This window comes from Ambystoma mexicanum, chromosome 9 (genome assembly GCF_040938575.1).
Source record: "Ambystoma mexicanum isolate Mex_15411 chromosome 9, UKY_AmexF1_1, whole genome shotgun sequence".
Classification (NCBI taxonomy): domain Eukaryota; kingdom Metazoa; phylum Chordata; class Amphibia; order Caudata; family Ambystomatidae; genus Ambystoma; species Ambystoma mexicanum.
In genome coordinates, this window is record NC_090931.1 from 804,579,621 (window position 1) to 804,601,270 (window position 21,650).

Sequence of the window (21,650 nt, forward strand, 5' to 3'; positions counted from 1 at the left end):
GAGCAGATCTTGGACAATACTGTTCGCCAATGCCGATAGGTCGGTGGGTTTGGTTTTTTCCAATCAAGCAGGACGCCTTTCTGAGTAGCAAATAGGACGATATGGAGTAACCTTCAAGTAAGGGAGGGTTCATGGGTAGCATAAATGCCAGGTATATTAGTTTGGTTATTGAGTTAATCTTAATGGCATTTATTCTTCCAGTGAGGGAGAGCAGGAGCCGGACCCAAGAGGCCGAATCTTAAAGATATTGTCTAGTACTGGGCTGTGATTTAATTCAGCAAACGTGTTCAGCATTGGGCTGATCCATACTCCAAGGTATTTTATGGTGGTCTGCAATTGGGGTTTGAATGGGGCTACCCTCATCCCCCAGAGTCCCAGGGAATGTCCAGATGCATCGGCATAGCCTCTGACTTATCCCAGTAGATTCTATAACCGGCCACAAGTCCGTATTCGCTTAATATAGCTGAGAAGTGTGGAAGGGATTTGTAGCATTGACTGATGTATAATATATCATCGGCGTTGAACAAGATACTATGTTCTTCTGAACCATTGACTAATCCGGACCATCCTGCATCGCTCCTTAGTTCAGCGGCCTGTGGCTCAATTGCCAAACAGGGGGTGAGAAGGGGCAGCCCTGCCTTGTCCTGGTATGCAGGGGAGGGAGGGGGGGTTCAGAAGTCAGACCATTTGTGACCGCTGAGGCACATGGTGCCTCGTATGGTAGCCCCACCATCCGTAGGAAATGTCCAGTGAATCCAAATTTGCGCAACACCTCGAACTTGTAGTGGCAGCGCACTTTGTCGAATGCCTTTTTCAGTGTCCAGTGATGTGACCACATCTTCTGGCTGGACTTCCCCTTCTAGAAAATGCAGAAAGCATCTAAGGTTATTGGAGGAGTACCTGTTCAGGATGAAACCGGTTTGGTCTAGGTCACAATCTCTCCAATATGCCTGCAAGACCTTTCGCTAGCACTTTAGCATTGGCGCTTATCTGCAGAGTATGGGACCCCCTCCCTTCTTATGAAAGACCACTATGTTGTCCTTGAGCAAAGATGGGGTAGATGCCCTGTCTCCAAGCCCTTGTGAAACACCTGTCCAGCCGCGGTGCTAGTTACTCTTGTATATGTCTAATGGTAGACCATTCGGTCCAGTGGCCATCCCCGATTTAACCCCTTGGACAGCTTGGAGTGCCACCTCGTCCTCCAGCTGTGCGTTTTAAAAGAAAGTTTAGCTTGGGTAAGACCTGGCATTAGGATGTCATTGAGAAAGGCTATGACTTGGTGTATGTCCCTGTCCGGTGGGGTGGCATATAGATCTTGATAATGCTCGGCAAGCCTTTCGTTTATGGCCATGTCCCCCATTAGCACTCCTCCAGGGCATAGATGAATAGTTGTAATGAGCTGGCTCTATTGCCTCCCCTTCAGGGTAAGGGCCAGCATGTGGTGTGGTCAATCTACATATGCATAAAGGTCAAGCGCCCAATTCGAGAAAGCCTTTTGGGCCCTGAGGGTAGTGATGAGTACTATTTCAGAGCGTAGCTTCCGTGTCTGTACATATGTCTGTTCTCTATCTGTTTTATGCCTGTTCCACTACGACCAGCTCTGCCATCAATTGGGATTGCCTATCTGCCCATTTTCTTTTCCTGTGTGCCCAACGCAATATGAATTTGCCTTAAATGCCTTTAAGGGATCCCAGCAACGAAGCTTGTTCAAGCCTTCGATTTAAGTTGTTCTGCCAGAACCTATCAACATCTTGCGTCAGTAGATCCACTATGTTGTGGTATTGTAGTGCGATTAGGTTCATTCTCCATAAGGGGAACTTTAGCTGGGACGCCCGGAAAGTGTGATGTGCATAAGAACCGGACCATGGTGTGAAAGTGTCATGGGGAGGATTGTTCATAAATTGACCATGTTACGCCATGCTGCTCGGGAGAAACCAATAATCCTGCTGCAAATGGCACTGGTGGTGGTTGGAGTAAACTGGATAGTCCCTAGTGTGTTTGTTTAGGTGTCTCCAAACATCTGCCAAACCTAGATCTGTCAGGAGGCACCCTCGTGTTCAGGCCTTTCTCAGGGTAAGCCAGTCTGTAACTGTGCACAGGGTTGTAACTGTCGATTTCAGGCTTTAGGGCTGTATTGTATTGAAAACCTCCCACCCCTCATCAACATCAAACATCCCTTAAATGGTGCGCATGTGGCAAACAAATGAGTGAAAAACCCAGGGGGTATCTGTCGTGGGGCCATGGAGCGTAATATGTTGGCCGTGCAAGTGGCCCTGTATAAGCACATACTGTCCCTATGTGTCAGTTTTCGTCAATTGTATAATCAGAGGGACATGTTGGTGAATGAGGATGGAGACCCCCCCTCTTTCTAGCCGTCGTCACCAATCCCCAACAGAGCTTAGCTGACTTGTTGGCATCCAGGTGGGTCTCTTGCAGGAATAAGTTTCCATGTAAGTCCCGTAGAATGCTCAGTAGGCGTCTCCACTTAATGGTGGGGCCCCAGTCCCTGTACATTAATAAATATATGCATGTGGGTGTGGCCATCAGACCTCTAGTGGTCATGACCCCCCAAATTCACCTCTACATATGAAATATGCTTAGTACTTTCTCGCCCTTTCCAAACATCAACCTGGTTCCATATATTGCAGGGTCTTAATATATCGCGACTATTAACACTATCCCACTTGGACAATTCCCCTTCCAACCCCTGTGCCCCCACCACCCAAACAACAAAACATTGGTACGCCAAACCTGAACTCCAATACAACTTATCGGGTAAAGTAGAACCCAATGCAGGGGCAATGGTGAGCAGCAAACCAGTTACCAGTCCAAGCCCTGCATCTCCGAGTCCCCTGACTGCAGGTGTTGGTTATGTTGCATGTTAAGTAGTTGGCTGTGGAGGGGCCACCAGATGACCTTCAGGTAACTAGCTCCCTATAGCGTCTCATCCCGTCTTGATCTCTAGACGATGGTTGGCAAGAACCCAGCCAGCTGACCAGGCCCAGGGCCTTTGTGGGGCCCCGGCAGGGTGCTAAATCAAGTTTGTAGTTGTGCTGCTCCCTCCATATGCTCACCCGGTCTTCAGTACAGGTGCAGCAGAGACCATGGCTGTTTGTAGGGTAAAGAGCCTGTACATTTCACTCAGCAGATGCTCTCGCAGGCGGTGGGACCATCTTTACGCTGATTCAAGCCTCACGGTTTTCTGCCCTCCTTCCATCCGGCCCACGTTCTAGGCTGTCTTTGTGCTCGAGGTTGCAAGTTAGCCTCCTCTCCTGGGCCTGGTCTCTCCTCCAATGTGGCGGACTCAGTTGTTAGGATATCTCGCAGTTTTAAAAAGCGGCATGCTTCCTCCGGGTCATCGAATGCATGCCATTGGCGATTCCGTTGGATGGACCAAACAGCTGGAAACTTCAGATAGTGCTTATGCTTGGACCCCTTCAAAGAGTAGATTAAACACCTGCCTGTGCTTGGAGACCTCTAGGGAGTAATCGTTGAATATGTGGAACATGTTGCCTTCAAGCTTGATCGTCCCTGCTTCCCTGCAGGCTTTCAGGATGGCCAGCTTATGTTGTAAGTTCAGCAGCCACATTGGGATTGTGTGTGGATGTTCACCAGGTGGCGGCTTGAGACTGTGTGGTTCCTTTCGATGGTATAAGAGGGAGAATTGTTGAGATTTATCCTGCAGTAAGCCATACACGTATCCTTCCAGGTCATTTCCTTGGGTTTTCTCTGGTACCCCACTAGACGCAGGTTATTACATATTGACCTGTTCTCCTGGTCCTCAAGCTTGGCCCCCAGTCGTTGCACCTTTATGGTAAGTCCATCTAGATCTGTATTGGCTGTGTCATAGTTGTTCTTGAGCTTTCACTCATGCTTTTCTCCAGAATCACCTGCTTGATGTCCTGTACATTGACGTTGGTCTCTTGAGTTTATTGCAGTATCACCTGTAGTTGTGCTTGTATATCCATCTTCTGGGGTCGTCTGGAGGATCTAGAGAGCTGAGTGACAGATGCGCTGGCGGTGTCCTCCCCACTGTCGGATTTGAGGTTGCTCGAAGCTCATTACATACCCTGAGGCACACCTAACACAGGGCGGATTGTCTAGGACCCTGGCTCTGTGTGTTCTCCAAGGCCAAGCTGCTCCCTTCACTGCACCTGGGTTGCGTAACAGATATGCGTCACCAGGTTCCACTTCGGGCACATGTGCTGGGGACATCGGTCCTGGCAGAGGCCGAGGCAGGCACTTGGGCATGAGTAACTTTTCTTCTGTTTATCTTCCAGTAGTAGCATCTTGTCCATACTAGAAGTTCATGTGAGGGTATCGATGCTTATATGAATGAGGTCCAGGAACATGATATTCTGGTCTTATCCCGTGGCGGCCTCATGGAAAGGTATTTTTACTAGAGCAAGAAGCTAAAGGCTCATAATGGAGCAAGCATGCCAGAATCTTTCATGCGGGTCTGGCAGAATCTTTCATGCAGGTCTCTGGAGGTAGGACCACCTGGTCGGTGTTGTTGCTGGTAGCCAGATGTCAGTAGGTGCTCATGTACAGGGTCCCAAGTCGCAAAACTTCTCCAGAATGTATAGAGGCCAATTGTTTGCATCACAGCCACATGGCCCAGAGAGCCAGGTGGAAGGCGTTGGGGTGGCCAGAGGCGGATCTCACATTGGTGTGGGACCCCCCGGATCATGAGGCCCGATTCTTTTATGTGGTAGTAGTGTGTATCCAGGGGAATGGTTATTCCTCCCCCTCGCTCACCCCCTCTGTGCACTGCACCTCCCTGCCCAGCGATGTGTGCAATGGTAGTGCTGGGGAAAGTCTGTCACATCGGCCACGGACGACCGCTGATATCACCTCCATGTAAAGAGCGGGGGGGGGGGGGTGGGGGAAGGAGTTCAATAGATTGTCCAGGGACTCTGGCAATCATATGCATGCAGTTCCGTGTCCATTGCAGGGCGGGTGGATGGTCCCTCAAAGTCACTGGTATGGCGCTAGCAGAGTGTTCTAGTGGTCCTGGCATCTCTCCTCCCCACTACACGCTGCCCTCCTGATACCATGGAGATTTGCTCTTGCAGGGGTCGGGTGGGCCAGTAGGTAGGTTTCACCGCCTCTAGAGTGGGTCGTATCAAGCAAGAGTATGCCATCCTCTGGCATATTCGAGTCACTGGCAATTGTCACAATCGGCACCTATGTACATTCGCACTGCTCCCAGGACAGCTATGGAGCGTATGCGTGATTGTGGGCAGTGCATGCAGCAGGTCGGTTACCACACCCCAGTGAGTCTCTGGGGAGCTCTTCTGTGCCCGACAGTTGCGACAGTATAGCACAGCATGGCAAGCCGATGCAGCCCAATGCTACAGCAGGGGGATAGTTCATGCATCTGAGGTGGGTGGTGGTCCCAGTTGTGCAAGGCTGTATTTCGAAAGCGGGGCGATGGGGAAAATCGAGCAGTAAAGAGATCGCCTTGAAGCCTGTTCATTCCTGCCTTCTCCTTACCATGCTAGCGTTGGAGCAGTTTGCCTGCTCCGACATGCCACATATCGTGGCAGTGCAGCTGGGCAGAAAGGCGCTGCGGGCTGGCTGGGAGTTACGCTTGGTGTTGCATGCTGTCACTGACTGTGGCGGTATCCGTGCCCCCTCATTGCGGTATCATTCTTGATCTTAAGATTGGTCATGGATTGTAGAACCAGATTGTAGGACTAATGGACTGAATAGTAGAATAAATGAACAGGTTCATTGTTGTTGCTGGGTGTGTCGAGGCTCGCTATTGTAGCCTTACTTACAATAAAAGCATAGCAGTGTAACATATCCTTCTCCTACACCACACTGCAAGAACAGTATAATGATGCTGGACGTTATAGTGCCCCCATTCTACTGGCAAGTTGGTAGCCAGTGTGCTCAGTCTTGTTGAATGGTGCATTTGTCTTTGCCTTCGTTTGCTCTACAACCCTGTGTGTCTGGTTCCGTTGGCTGATTTGTCTCGGTAACGCTCTCTTCTAATCTCACTGTTTTGATACAGTGGACTGCGTATTTGGAGCATGACAATTTGCTTGCTCATTCATGTATTGCTACATTGAGATTTTGAAATGACCAGGCATCCTAAACTATCAAATGATCTGTAAATATGTGTAAGTATAGTATAATTTTTAGTTCTGGCAATTAGGTGGCTATAAAGTGCCACCAATACACCAAAGCTATTGCATTTGAGTACTGCTAGGGAGAAATGGCGTATGACGAGGGACAAAAAGCTTGTTGGGGTTGTTTGGTTGTTTACCCACCCATTGACTGCCCATGACCATGCTAATCCATATGGCCATTCCCACCCACTTCCTGCCCCTCCAACACATCCTCCTCTCTTTGAGCTACCTATACCATCAAATTGTGTGCTCCAATTGCCAGCCAGTGTTTCAGAGCAGTCGTCTGAGGGGTAATGACCTAATTGGAGCTGTAAACACACCACTGATATAATAACCATGTCTTAACCAGGTCTCCATTTAGCCACTTGGTTTCTAAGCACTTGTGGGTGACCTTCCCTGGAGTCCTGTTATAGACAAGCCATAACTGTTGACATTGACAATGCTTTTTTTTGTTGCAGCTGCTAACCTTGATGGCCAGTTAATACCAGTAGGGCAGTGCCTGACAAATGCCTTTCCCAGGCCTACTCAAAAGCCACAACTGTTGGCATTACAAATGCTTGTTCTTTAAGGAGTGAACGTACGCTACATATTTCTCAGTTGCTGAATGCGAATCTCTACTCTTCAACACATCTTTTTTTTTTTGTCCTTTCATTTTCAGGGTATTTCTGCTGGTGGGTGCACCAAAGGCAAACACAACTCAAGCTGGCATTGTGGAAGGAGGCCATGTGATGAAATGTGATTGGCAATCAACAGAGGACTGTCAACCTGTTGTTTTTGATAACCTTGGTAAGATAAGTGGGACTCGTAAATCTGTATAATTTAAGGGGAGATTCTATGAAAACCTATTATTTGAAGGCTCTGCATTGAATTCACTATCTGGCTTCTTAGTGTAACCTGCAATTAGCTTGTTTAAATTCTTGATAGTTCTCTCCAGCTCCTTCATCGTGTTGAGGTCAATTAACTGAAAGCCATTAAATTGGTTAATAATGAGGCTTGTTATTTACAGCACAACAAAACCTAAAAAGTGATATCGAGCACTGTTTTACTGCTTCCCAAAGCCTGTGTGTGATGGGTTGCCTTCTGCAAGTACATTTTTTTTTTTTATTAATGTTATATTATGCAGGTAATTCTCTTTCTGAAACTGAGGTCTTCAAATCAGACCCTCTTTCATAAATGCTACATGCCACAATTCTAGTGCACAGATGAGCCTTTTTGGAGACAGTGGCACAGGGTATGTTGAACCCTCTCAAGGATATCTATTGGGAATTCTTCAAAGGCAGCTCTGGCACAACAAATCCACGCTCGTCAGCATGCTGATCATTGGAGACCCTTTGAAGTCCAGACATTGGAAGAGGGCCGAATTAAATAGTCAGAAAGGAGAGGTGGACTTAGAGAGGTTCTACCATTTTGTTTTCTGTTCAGGCTCTCTACCAATCCAGAACCCTGATTTCCTACAGGACACTGCACTCTTGTTATGATGTCAGAAAGCAAAGGGTATTTGTTAAAACAGACTGGATTGGATGCCTTAACACCAGGTTGCTGGACCAGTCCCCTGTGACATTCTGCCCTTTATAAGGAAGGGGACACCCTGGAATCATCTTTGGACTCTTAGATTAATTCACTGGATCCCTTTTGTGGATACTGTCCAATTCTTCAAATCTATCACAGATGGCCACACAAATACACCAACTCCCAGATATGGTTTTTACTTGTAAATCAGTAAAGGGCACAATGGCATCCCTCTCTAACACAGGGATGGGCAGTCCCACCTTTACACAGTGACTACTCTCCCCTTCACTACTACTCCCACCTCCACCCACTGCTACCACACCATTACTTCTACCACCACTCTGTTATCTCATGTCTAGACAACTACTATCTCACCTCCTGCAATGCTACTCATCCCACCTTCTTCTGTCACCCTCTTTTCACTCCATTAGTAAGCCCATCATTCACTCCCTGCTCTCCTACTACAAATATCACTCGCACACTTTGCATGCACACTCACAAAACAGTTCAACTTTCTCTCGCCATCCAATTCCTCCCCTTTCCTATAAACTGCCTACCCGCTTCTGTGATGACACAGATGAATGTCATTACTACCTTCTGCCCCTCCCCCCCAGTATTGCAAGGGCGAGAAACTACAAACTGAGACAGATTTACCACCCCATGAACCTAGGGGTGTTTGATAAATAAGTTAAACTGAGCACCATGAAACAGTATTCTTAACCAGAGTGCATGTACATGCAATCTGCCATAAAGGCTTAGTTAGGTTGCACGACACAAGCGAGGACTTGAAGTAGTTTTGTAGAATGCACAAATGGTGTGCAGTATAAATAGTGCAACACAGTATAATAGGACGGGAGGTTCCTGGGTACCAAGAAAGGGCCTCATACACCACTAGGGTAGTTGGATTATAGGTAGATAAGTTGCTGAATATACGGGCACAACATTGTATGGCAGACCTACAAGACCAATAAATCGGACTATAGGTCGCCAATATGGAGACAAGGAAACAAAAGTGCAGCCATTTTCCTAACGCAGAGGCCGCAGCAGGTCTCAAAATTACCAAGCCCTCAGAACCCAAGCTGAACTCGTGTAGAGCCCAGACTGTAACTCACTGCCAGAGCCTAGGTCACAAATTAGGAAGGAAGTCCTAGATGAACAAAGCGCAGCCACAAGATAACAGTTCCGAGGACGAGGAGCGACAGACTCGCAACTTAATTTCAATAAGAGCACAAACATCCATTGATGTCCAGGTGCACTAGATCAGTAAGGCAAGAGAAGTTATAGAAAAATAACTGACTAGTGCCCCAAGTGGCCACAACAGAACACGCATGCTGGAATTTGCTTAAGCCTTAATAAATGGAAGGAAATCCACTTTCAAACACAGTACCCTAACACAGTATTCAGATATGAGAAACGCTGGCTATTCATTACGAAACAAACCGATAAGACACCTGCAGAACTCCCGCAGTACATGCGCATATACAAGACAGCACACATGGCCATCTACAAAGAAAAAAGAAGGCCTAATTGTCTCGGGATTATCAGGATAATTATTTAATTGAAATGATGGCAGACTACAGAATTCTCATGCCCTACTTGGGTTTCTCTCCCATCTTGGCATCTCGTCAAGGTGTTCAAGGTTGGTAAGCTAGGCACCAACAAGTAGAAAGTACCCTTACCACACCACCTATGATGAATATTGCCAACCAATTAGCTATGCTTGTTATTATGTATTAGAAGTGGTATCAATAGTAGGATGGGTCCAGGTGGAGCCATCAGATTTGCAGTGACCAATTAAGTAACTAACCTTAAGAATCCTATATGTAGTTTGAGTTACTAACCAACCCTGCTTCCACGTAGGTTTTGTAAACTGATGGTGTAATGTGACATCATTAATGACGCAGTGTGGATACAAAATTTGTTTGCAATCACTGAAAATGTTGAGTGCCAAGAGAACAAGATGCTTTTATGCTGTCTCAGATGGGATTTGTTTGAATAAAGCTGGATTTTGACATGCATCGGTGTCCGCCATCATTGAGTATTATTTTGACTGAAGGTGTGATCTTGGGCGCACCTTTACACTTGGTAGCAGAGGATGGTTCTCTAGCAGTTTTCAAACTGTCAAGGGCTCCTTGCCACGTCCCCTTGGACAGTGAGGGTGGTCTGTGGAGAGTGAGGGTGGTCTGTGGAGAGCAGAGAAGGTGCAATTGAGAAGGGAGGTCGGCAGGTACCCACGTTGATTTGGGGGGGGGGACGGGGACCCTATCTGTTCCCTGCAGGCCAACCCGCTGGGCTTGGAGCGGAGCAGGGCGATAGAGGAGGCTCGGCACTGAAGATCCTCAGGGGATCCGTGGATGTCAGCATGTAGTGTGTATGCCAAAACTGGGGAGTTTGGTTTTTTGTGTTATCGATTTATGAGAAATAAGAGCTGATCAAAGATTGAATACCTTCAGCAGGGGTTGAGGAAAACCATGTGGTAAGCCTCTTTACTGGGCAGAGATACGGGGAAGAATCCCCCGAATATATGAGAAGACGGCTGTATTTTGATTTATGTTTAATGTTTGCTGGTGCCAGCCTTGTTGTGTGGGTAATGTACAATCTTGGGTGTACTTTTGTATTGGCAGAAGAAGTGAATTGGTGGTGTGGACCAGGAAAAGGGGTCCGGAGTGTGAGCAGCAGCTTTTTGGTGCTGCTCAAAAGAAAAATTGTTTGGTGGAGGTTATTTGGTCTTGGAGAGAGATGTGGGTGTGGTAATATTGGGGGAACTATTGTGCAGAGGGGTTTGAAAAGGAGTAAAAAAGGGAGCGAGGGTTGAGCAGTATTTATCGATCATTGGTAAATTGCCTTTTGTGGCGGATAGTCCCATTATTCATTTGTGCAAGTCACTTGTGGGATATATTGACCCACTCAACGGCATTGTCCCACATCACTAAGCTGCAGTTGTGCAGAAACCACAAAAGGGCTGCGCTGGCTCCTGTGAGCGCCATTGCTCAAAACTGCATTTTGATATGATATGATGGGTTATTTATAACGCGCTTAATACCCAGAGGTTTCTAAGCGCGGACCCGGGGATCGAACCTGTGCTGCTCCATGTCGTCTTGCTTACAAGGCGAGCATGTTGCCGCTGAGCTATCCTCCCGAGACAACAAAAACAGTTGCACCTTCCTGCCAAGCACACATCGTGCAGGATGGTGTTCCGCTCACCTGACTCCCACGGAGGCGCTGGCCTGGTTCGCGCTGCTGTGACCTCTTCTAAGGTGATGCGCAGGGTTCGGAAGACGGACTGGACCAGGCCCCCAAATCTGGCTTGTCTGGCTCGCAGAAGTATCCTTCTGTAGGCGAAAATAGGGGATTAACTGTCTGAGGGGTAATGCAATCGGCCTCCCACTTTCCCCTCTCACCCTCCTTGAAACCCTTCTGTGATTTCTCGTAGCGTCTCACCTTAGGGTCTGGAAGGACAAGCTCTCCATCCTGCTTCTGATGCAGGGGCGCGTTGGTATCCAGTTACTTCACTGGATTTTCGGATTGCTGAGAACCAAACTTGCTTGGCTTCCAGGTAAGTTTTTTGATGAGAGATTCCCCTTGTGTCCATGCATTAATGTACTAATGCTATTGTCTTTTTCCCCATAGGGGCCGGGGTACGGAATGCCGGGGAACAGGCACCGACCCGAGATGAGGGGTGAAATCCTTGTAGAAATCGGGTAAGTCTTTAATGAGTGTTTTTTGGTAATGTCTTTTCATTCGCTCATTAACGCTGATGTCTCTTTTTCCCCTTCGGGGCCGGGGTCCGGAAATGCCAGGATGCGGCGCGGACCCGAAATGAAGAGGGAATGAATCAACAGGTAAGTCTTAACATGGAGATTTAGCTTTCCTTATTCCCTTCTCTCTCTCACCTTTTGTTCTGGTCTTTTTCTCCCTAGGTGCGGGGGCGTGACTGCGAATCCGGATGATCGCTGCTGAACATGGAGGCGCCCTGTAAAGGTGAGTGGAATGCGACGCTGCAGCGATCGACGCGATGAGCTTTTGAATTAAAGTCTTCCTTTTCAGGATTGTCAGCGAGATGTCTCCGGGATGCAGATTTAGCAGGTAAGGACTTTTCCTTCTTCTGTTCTCTTCTTCTCTTCCTTTGCAGGTGATCCAGGATGCTGGCAGGCGTGGCAGAAGTCAGGATGCAGGAGCAGACACGATGAGCGTCCAGCTGCTAGATGCAGAACAACGCGAAACGTGTGGCTGTTCGAGTGGGGTTTAAATAGCCTTGGAAGAAGTTCCAGGTATGTATCCTTCCTCCAATCAGGTATGTATCCTTCCCCGACCACGCCCGGATGGTAAATTAGTCCCACAGGTAAAGTAGTTCCTTTCAGGCCTCAAGGAGGCCAGGATCCTGCAGCATGGCCTGCATCAGGTAAGTGCACCCAAGCATTCCCATAATGAGCCTGGTGCCAGGACTGATGTCTTTTATGAGCCTGGCGCCATAGGCGCCAGGACACTGTCCAAAGGGCCCCTAAATGGGGTTGCTGGGTCCTTCCTTGGGGACTGGATGTCCGCTTTCGGGGAGGCCGGGCTTGAACCCGCTCCCCGGGAGCGGGTATCATGACAGATGGAACCAGGAGGCACAGTAAGGCAGATGACATTGGGTTCCCACATAAACATAAGGAAGAAAGTGGACAAAGCTGTGTTGCTTTGCTGCAAAAGCCAAAATATCCATTGAAAAGAAACCCTTTTTCACCTTTAAAAATGCTGCTCTGACATTATTTCCATCTGTTCTACCTCCAACCACTGTGATTAATAAGGCCCTGCCATGCCCATGCATATCCCCACTGTCCCTCAACAAAACCAAGCCTTATTCCAGAATGACGGGCTGTGCCAGCCAAAACCTGAAAACCAACAAAAGCTGTACTGCATCAAACACGGAAAAGCGCTTAACTTTGGCTAAAAAGCGTCAAAATCACTGTTTGAAAAGGAATCAGAGCTGTATGTACACATGTCAGTTTTATGGAGAGCTTTGCCTTGTCTAGACTGTTGTGTAAACCATATTGGAATGACAGATGCCAAACTGAATTTAATGGAAGAAATGCTAGTAGTTTTCAACACTTGTAAAAAATGGGCTTTGCTGACTGAAGAAAAAAAAATGCCTATTTAAACATTACATGGGTGAATGAAAGTCTGCCAGTCTTTGGCAATATGAAGGGGTTTGGTCCTGGTGAGATTATATAACCTGGGTTATTTTATGCAACAGGCTTGCTTTAATTCTGGATCTAAGATCCGAAATTAAAGGGTAAAAAAATATGGTAGCTGAAGCTGCAAGTTGAAAAACTGGTCCTGCTTGGAGGGGTGGCACCAAAAGGATGGCTCTATCTCTCAGCAGATACTGACAACCCCCTGATAATTACGGGGTTGAACAGACTTTTGTCTCTACTGGGACCCAAACAATGAAGCACCCAGGGAAGGAAGCCAGAGGTGTCAAGGGGGCAATATAAGTTCAATAAAGGGAGAAAACCCCACCCTGCTCTAAAGGAAGTGACAGTTGGCAGCAGTTGAAGGACAGAAAAAAAATGGACCCAGGAACAAAGACTGCCCTTTGTTCCCAAAACTATTTCAGGAATAAACTGTAAAGACTTCGATCTTTGCAGCAAGACTTGATTTTTCATGCTTGCTTTAGAGACATGGTAGAACTCACTGACACATTGGAGACAGAAAGGGCAAAGTATTGAGGATAAATTGAAAAGTATCAATGTTGCAAACATACATTTCTGTACATACATTCCTTGGGATAATTTGCATCTGTGTACAAAATATGGAATTTTAGGCCAAATCTTTCATGCTCAAAATTACCAAAATATATCAGAAGGGCGAAACAAGGTCCCACAGACTTGAGGATTGGACTGATATGTGCTGCACATATATAACCTGTGTGTATAATTTGCCAAGATATTGCAATGGTGTAAATGTATGTTTTTGACAAAATCAGATTTTCAGTAAAGTAAATGTGGGAGTTTTTGGACATTGTAAAACTCACCTCCATAAACCTGACCTCATTCCCTTGGAAATCCAACCAGTTGAGAGCAAGGCGGAGACTAGCACCCCTGCCTAAACCAAGTAGTTTAGGGGTGTGGTTAGTTAACCCTGACCAGCCTATACTATGATGATGATGATGTCATTTGCACTATAAATAAGGATCCCTGACAAGACTCTACACACACTGCCTTCCTGATTTCCTGCGCAGCGTCCTGTTTCTGTTTCCTTCACCTTGCACTGATCCAGATTCCAGATCCAACTACCAGGCCAACCATTGCGGACCCTTCCAGATAGGCCTCACTTTTAAAATCTCAATACTTAAGGGGCGAAGCAGTGGTATTTTTGTGGCAAGCCTCCTGACACCAGCCTGGCTTGCAGCCCACCAATTGCTGCCCAATCACTGCATCCAGAGGTACCTGTGCCATCTGGCGACCAGAACTATCCTTTGGTATCCCGTCCCTGCCCAGCTGATCCTGTCCCGCTGATTTTGTCCAGCTGTCCTTTGTTAGACCAGATCTGTGTGGTGACCAGAACTCTGACTGTCCCGAAATCCTAACTAAAGTGGACTGTGAGTATCAATAGGAACCATAGAAAACCATAGTATACCTTGCCTTGTCCTTAGTTCCCCTCTCGAAGTCATCCTATCCTTACCCTTATAACTTGTAATACTGTCAGAATCATTCTTGCCAACCTGTATTTGATTTCTAGTGCCCGCGCCATCTCTTTAGTAATTCTGCCTTGTGTAAATCCTAAGCCCTTAGTCCGATTTCGAGTGATCGGACTGGTTCCGCCAGGGTGGGCGCTGAGGTGCTAGGGTTGAACTCGCGAATCCACCCTGGAGCTTACTGTGTCCCTTTTTGGTAGCCTAGCCTGAATGCGCTAGTGTAGAGTAAAACTGTTCTTGTCAAAACTGATTTATTTTCCTTTTTCACCGCTACATTTTACTCAAAACGCACCTTGGATCTTGCATAACTCATTCAAATTACCAGCTAGAGACTTACTTTCACTTCCATAGTGTACCTGTGATCTATAGCTATCCCCCAACATAACAACCGCACTTCAGATCAGTGTATTTCATCCGTTTTTATTAAAAACCGTTGGGATAATTTTCAGGCGGGAATTGCAAAGTTTTCAACGTGTCATTTGCTGCAACATGTTTTAAACCCTGCCACTCGTTTTCGAACTGTATGCTCTTGGTTATCCATTCTTAGGGATTGTCAGTATATTTGCATTGTTGCTTTAGTGAAGAATTGTTTCGAGGGGATTGGGTCTACCGACGTATTCCATATCTATGACAGCAATCACCACAGCTTTGCTGCTTACTGTCATAGATATGGAATACGTCGTCGGACCATCCCATCGAAAGAACGTTACCAGGTAAGAGTAACTTGTTCATCTGCTTCAAGGTCTTTTACACACATTCATTATTTTATTCATCCATTTCCGAGTGTCATTTTTAGCATTGCAAGGGGTTTCATATCTGTTTTTCTCATATTTGGGGAGGGAAGGTCAGATTTCAATTCTGTTTCCTATTTGTCATACCCGATTACCTGCTGCTTATGTTTATCCATTCAGAATTGATTATTTGTGGGTTGAGGAACCTTGCAGGGGGAAATTCTAACTTGAGTGCTATCTTTCCTAAAATCAAAAAGTGCTCCCATTTCCTGGTGTTTTGTAGATATGTCAAGAGAAGGTCAAACTAGTGCCTTGCTTACATTCCTATTGTTATCACCCCATTGGTGATTGCTGCCCCTATTAAAAAGTTTATGATTTTCTTTTGAATATTCAAATAAATATTATATTTTACCAACCAGCCTGGTTCATGGTCGATTGTGACCCGGGGTATTTGAAATGTGGGTGTGATAGGAGTGGTGTATCATCTCAATATTGAATCTAACATAAAAATAAGCATTTCAGTTGTGCGCTGCATTTTAAGCTGAGACCAAGGTGTGTGTTGCCTGATTGAAATCCTTAACACACTCCCCCGATATAAAACTAAAATTATGAAATCTCACGTTGAGTGGGTTAAGGACATGACTGGCAAGATGTTTATGCCATGGCCTCAAGATGGCACTCATTCGAATATGGTGCTACAACACGTGCACATATTTACATGACACACATGGGGGAAAACCATTACAGAATAGGTTGAATATACTTGAGCTGTGGAAAATGTTTGAAGAGGAGATGGAGCAGAGTAAAAAAGAGTATGGATGCTTAAACAGCATGATGCAGGCACACAACCCACAGCTCCTCCTCCTCCTCCTCCTCCTCCTCCTCCTCTTCCCCAACTGGTGACCTGCCCTAGACTGTATAGGGATTATATCCATTTTAGGCCACTGTAGGATATTCCAACCCCATATATGCGCCCCCAGCATATAGTGAGGAGTATGGTATGTGAGGAGAGCAAGTGGTCAGGACAAGGCCATTGTTATTACAGGAAGAATCTGGCGCAGGGTGCAAGTGAAGTAAACGGAAGCAGATCAGGTGCATCGGGGAGCAAAAGGCACGAAGGGTAGAAAAGACGAGACGGCAATTGTGTCAGATAACTGGATATGAGGGCAAATAATATTGAAACTTGTTGGAAAGAGCATTGATGAGTGGAACAAGAAGGTAGAGGAAGGTGGAGACAGATGGGAGATGGAGAATGAAGAATTTGGAGGAAGAGAGAAAAGGAAAGATGAAGAGGAGAATGAATGAGAGGAATACAGGGGAAGAAAGATGAGAAGAGGAAGAGAAAGGAGAAAAACAGAAGAAAGTGAAAAGGAAAGCAGTTTAGAGAGACATTGCAAGGATGTGGATTACCTCATTAGTATACACTATTAAACGAGGGCGATGACTTTATGAGAAGGAATGGTGACAGTCTGAGTAGGAACCGAAGGGTTTGCCACAAGTATAAGAGGGAGTTGGCTAACGTATCGGCAAGAGCAAGGTGGGGATTTATTGGAAGAGGTAGTGAGTGGGACGTATATGAGAAATCCCTTTTAGACTAGAGTTTGAGGACCGGGAGGTTGAAGAAGAAGAAATACTGTCACAAGAGGAAGATGATGAGAGTAGGGAAGAGGAAGCTACACAGGCCCGTCTACAGGCATGTATTGGGAGAGAAGTAGCTTGCTCAAATTTGGAGGGAACACACGCAACAATCGGGGACTAGATTTGCCAATCGGGGTGGAAAAACACATTTGTCCCTCCGTTATTACACAACATTTATTCACACACAAGAACGGAAAGGGAAGAATCGCTCAAACTATTTTGTTGTACAGCCATAAACTGGGCTTTAGAGGACACTACCACTGTCCCTCAGCAGAAGCACACCCTGACCCTGTCAGGAGGTGCTAGCCCTAGGTTGACGGTGAGGTGCTGCCTTTCTAAAAGGGAAAGTGGGAGAACACTGTCCCTACTTAGCAATATGATATTGTGAGATTATGCAATAGAAATCCAATGGGGAAGTGGCCCATACCAGGTGAAGTCCTTGAGTATGCGCAAGATCAACATATCCTAGTGGAATTTAGCATATATTTATTTACCGACTAGGCAGTCTGTTCTCAATGCGAATTGGTGGGTCATTTCTGGATGATAAAAAACGGTATCCCCATAGGGGATCAGAGATGCACAATTTCACAAGTGCCCTGACCATGAGCAAGTGCGAGCGAATTCAAAGACATGTATCCAAACATTATTCTATGATATTGTCAGAGTGACAGAGGTTGACCGGTTTCAATGACTGGGATTGCTGGTGTCATCTTCAGGACCTGATCATTCGGACTTTGGAGTTACTCAATGGAAATTCACAAATCCGGATTCAGCATTCGCCCCGTCTCTTCGTAGTTCCAGACTTTAATTGGATGGAAGGGGAGCATAGATGTGTGTCGGCGCCAGATGCTGTAGCACTCCTTGCCTGGCATCAGGTGCAGATGCAATTCCCTGCTGTCTTTTACCCGCCCGGGCCGTTGCCCTGATGCAAAGTTTCACTGCGTCGGGGGCGAATGCTGAATCCAGATTTCCATTGAGTAACTCCAAAGTCCGAATGATCGGGTCCTCAAGACACCAGCAATCCGTCATCGAAACCGGTCAACCTCTCTGCCACTCCGATGATATCCTAGAATAATGTTAGGATACAAGTCTATGAATTAGCTTGCACTTGCTCATGGTCATAGGGCACTTGTGAACCTTTTTATCTCTGATTCCCCCTATGGGGATACTGTTTATCATCCAGAAGTGACCCACCAATTCGGATTGAGAATAGACTGCCTAGTTGGTTAATAATAAATGTATGATAAATTCCACTATGCAATGTTGATCTTGCGCATACTCTGGGACATTAGTGTTCACCTGGTATGGGACCATTCCCCATTGGCTTTTTATTGAATAATCTCACAATGTCATATTGGTAAGTATGGAAAGTGTTATTCTCCTTTCCCTTTTAGCTAGGCGGCACATCACCGTCAACGTAGGGCTAGCATCTCCTGACGGGGTTAGGGTGTGCTTCCGCTGAGGGACAGTGGTAGTGTCCTCTAAAGCTCAGATTTGGAGGGACCAGCAAAAAGGCCGGCGGGAGCCCATTAAATAATCGGGGCTCCCGGGGATGGGGTCGAGAAGCCCAGAACGAAAAACACCATATGTAAATGAGTTAAGATTTAGCAGGTCATAAACGTCTGTATGACACACGTGCCGAAAAAGACAATGGGTGTGGCTGCACCTGCACGCAGAAGTGGACTGACGCTTCCCACTAGCACAATATAAGCTTGCCCACAGATAGATGCAAATAATTTGCTTTATAAGTTACCATCGATCTCGCAACCGGTGCAGGGAAGTGAATTTGAGTTGCAACAAGAGATGGCTGGCATGACATTAGCTGTGGGAGACATGAAAAGCTTGTTTGCTGCTATATTGTGTGAACAATCGGGCAACATTTGGAAATGAACAGGGTATCCTGGGGTAATGGTACAAAATACCCAGCATGAAGGTGCCCCTTATTAACAATTTTAGAGCAGATGTTTGGAGGCACTTAGATTACAATTCCGAGGCTCGCCAGACATGAGTGTGATAATGACCTGGAAAATGGGGCCAGACAAAGACCCAGCTGCTGATACACAAGACATACAAGAGGAATAACTTTTAGAAACTAGGGAAGCTTGGGCCAATTATGATTTTTTTTTATCACATTCTGTGTCAGGGGCTCCTCATGCAGAGGCAGTGAAAGAAAATGGTCGGGATTTAGGCAAAACCATGGCATGAGCTACAATTGTTCACCATTGTAGACTAAAACGAGAGACGGGCATAAAAAAGATTAAGGAAAGAAAGATGCAAGTGAAATTAGCCTGGAGGAAACTCTCGAAATTAGCTGTAGAAGGAGCCGTATTAACAAACTTCACAGAGAATCAAAGCATGCAAGAAACACTGCAGATGCATCCAGGGTCCAATGGAAATTTTGCAGGAAGAGGAGGGTGGGGGAGAATTTGCACCCAGCGGATGTAGTGGGTAACCACAATATGGAGGATCTCCAGCACAGTGCTGGACATGTGGGAAACAACTACACATTTCGTGGGTTTGCAGAAGTAGGGGAGGAATGCAACAAAACTGGCAACAATTGAGTCAGAGAGGTGGGTCTGCATACCACCCACAGTATGGTACTGCACCACAAAACTCTAACTTCCAAGATTACATGCATTATCCACAAATGGCTCGGCCAATGCTGCAAGCACAGCAGGTAGTGCAGCCGCAAATATAGCAATCGCAACAGGCAGTAAAATCTCAGATACGGTAAACACAAGCGTAACCCCCAAGTACCCCAGAATGCCATAGTACATTGGGATGCAAACGTATTTCTGCAGGACCGGCAGCACCCAGAGTATGGGTTGTGACAAAAGTGGGAGGGACCCCCTTTATGGGAACAGGTCTGAATATGTATCTGCAATAGGGCGGCCCACAGAGTGAAATGATGTGCCCAATTATATTGACTACCCCAGGCCCCCAAGAGGAACCAATGGTCCGGATGTCTCAGCGACACATTTATTTTTTATTTTGATTTTTTTAAAATTGCGTTTTAGCCAAACATTCGACTTTTCATATTACAAAACAGTAAAAACAAGAAAAAAAGCCTACATTTATTTTTCAATGAAAATATAAAGGGATACATTTATACAAGGGTTTATCTGCAAGTCATTTGACCTTGCATAGTCGCCTAAAGTTATTAGCATACACTGAAGACCTAATAGTGGTGTAGTCTAGCAGGACTATGTCGTTCGGATAGGCTGTCCAGTTTATTCTTTCTGAGCCTATCTTTGGACTTTACATAGCAGAACGATCTAACGTCCCTGTCAAGTCGGTTAAGTCCAGGCTAAAGAGGCAGGCTGCAAGTTTGCACCCCTGCGTCAGCCCCCTCTCGGTCACAATATACTCCGACCGATTACCCTGCACGTCTTATTTTACTTGCAGCTGAGATTGTTCCTGAAGGTCCACGATGATCACCAGCAATGGTAAAGGCAGTCCCCATTGCCTCAACTTCCTTCACAAGTGCTCCCTATTTATTGTGTCGAAGGCTTTTGACAGATCTACCCAAGCCCCAAACCGAATGGGCTTCCCCTTGAAAGAGAGACGCTGCAAACTATACTTGTGATCAGACCCTTCAGGGAGGTGGAAAGGCCCCTATGAAACCCTATTTGATGTCTAGACAGTATCCAGTTGCTGAAAGGAGCAGGAAAACTCTAAACTCTGGACCAGAGTATTATTAGAATATGCAAACCGGAAATAATTGTCCAGAGTGCACATTTATTTACCACAGTGGTGTATACAAATTTATTTTGACATGATACAAAAATTCAAAAAAGTCAGTTGATCACATGGATCTCTATACTTACAGCCCACTACTCCAGTTCCCTCAATATTACCCTGGTGAAAATGTTGCTATCAGCATCTAGAAGAGCGATCAGGCAGTAACTTACTGGGTCTGCCCAAGCGCCCTTCTTCTAAATAATGACCACAATTGCCAGGCGCCAAGATTTAGGTAGGCGCTTTTTCCTCACCACCTCTTTAAACATAGTCAACCGTACTCTAGACCGTAGATCTATGTCTGCATTAAGCATTTGATTAGTTAGACTGTTGGGACCCGCAGCCCTAGAGGAGGAAGATTTAGAGATGAATTCAGCTAGCTATTATTTCCTTATGTCCATAATGTCCACAAAGAGCCAGGCAGAATCTCAAACTCTAAGGCTGAGGGTTTCCTATAGAAACTCAGAAAATGCACCTTCCAAGATGTTTCCATTATTACATGAATACTACCCTGTGTCATGACCCTTGCCCCTGGCCCTCACTGGCAAGTCAGCCTTCCAGTTAGGGCCAGGTCAAAGGTCTTAAAACCTCATCCAAGACTCTTGGAGTCAGTCCTGGCGCCATTGGCGTCAGGCTCATAACCATCATGAAGACCAACATTAGAATGGGACTATTTACTTGGGATTATTTATTGGGGGCGCGGGGGGGGGGTTCAGCCAACATGGAGGCACACACATAGCTCAGTTACAAGGAACTGAGCAATGCGGTCTAGTCTTTTGGGTGTGGCAGGCCTGGGACTACTTTACCTGGACTACTTTGGGTGTGGCAGGCCTGGGACTATTTTACCTGGACTACTTTACCTGAGGCTATTTAAACCTCACCCAAACAGCAGAACATGCTTTGCGTTATTCTGCTGTGGGCAGCGTAACGCTCACTGTGTCCAGTTCTTTGATGCATGTTTACCTGAAACCAAGGACCTGCAGAGAGAGAAAGAACACTACGAAACTTACCTGGAACAGTATCCTGTCTTCAATCCATCGCCGACTTCAGTTCCACTCAACTGATGGTATGTACTCCATCATCCGGAACCCGCATGCATCCTGGAATACCATAACCTGGAAAGAGGAGAAAGAAAGACAGCATCAGTAAGCGTTTACTCACGTTTCCTCCCGAATGAAGAAAGCCACACAATTCTTACCTGGTTAGTCATCTCCTGGT

General features: G+C 46.2%; 1 protein-coding gene across 1 annotated transcript in view; it reads left to right on the top strand.

The window, feature by feature from the left end:
• The window catches only part of ITGAV (integrin subunit alpha V), an 800,372-nt gene that overhangs the window by 106,057 nt on the left and 672,665 nt on the right, over nt 1-21,650 (top strand). The window contains exon 2 of the mRNA XM_069615781.1: nt 6,796-6,923. Coding sequence (XP_069471882.1) covers nt 6,796-6,923 — 128 coding nt within the window. The remainder of the gene's footprint in view (nt 1-6,795; nt 6,924-21,650) is intronic.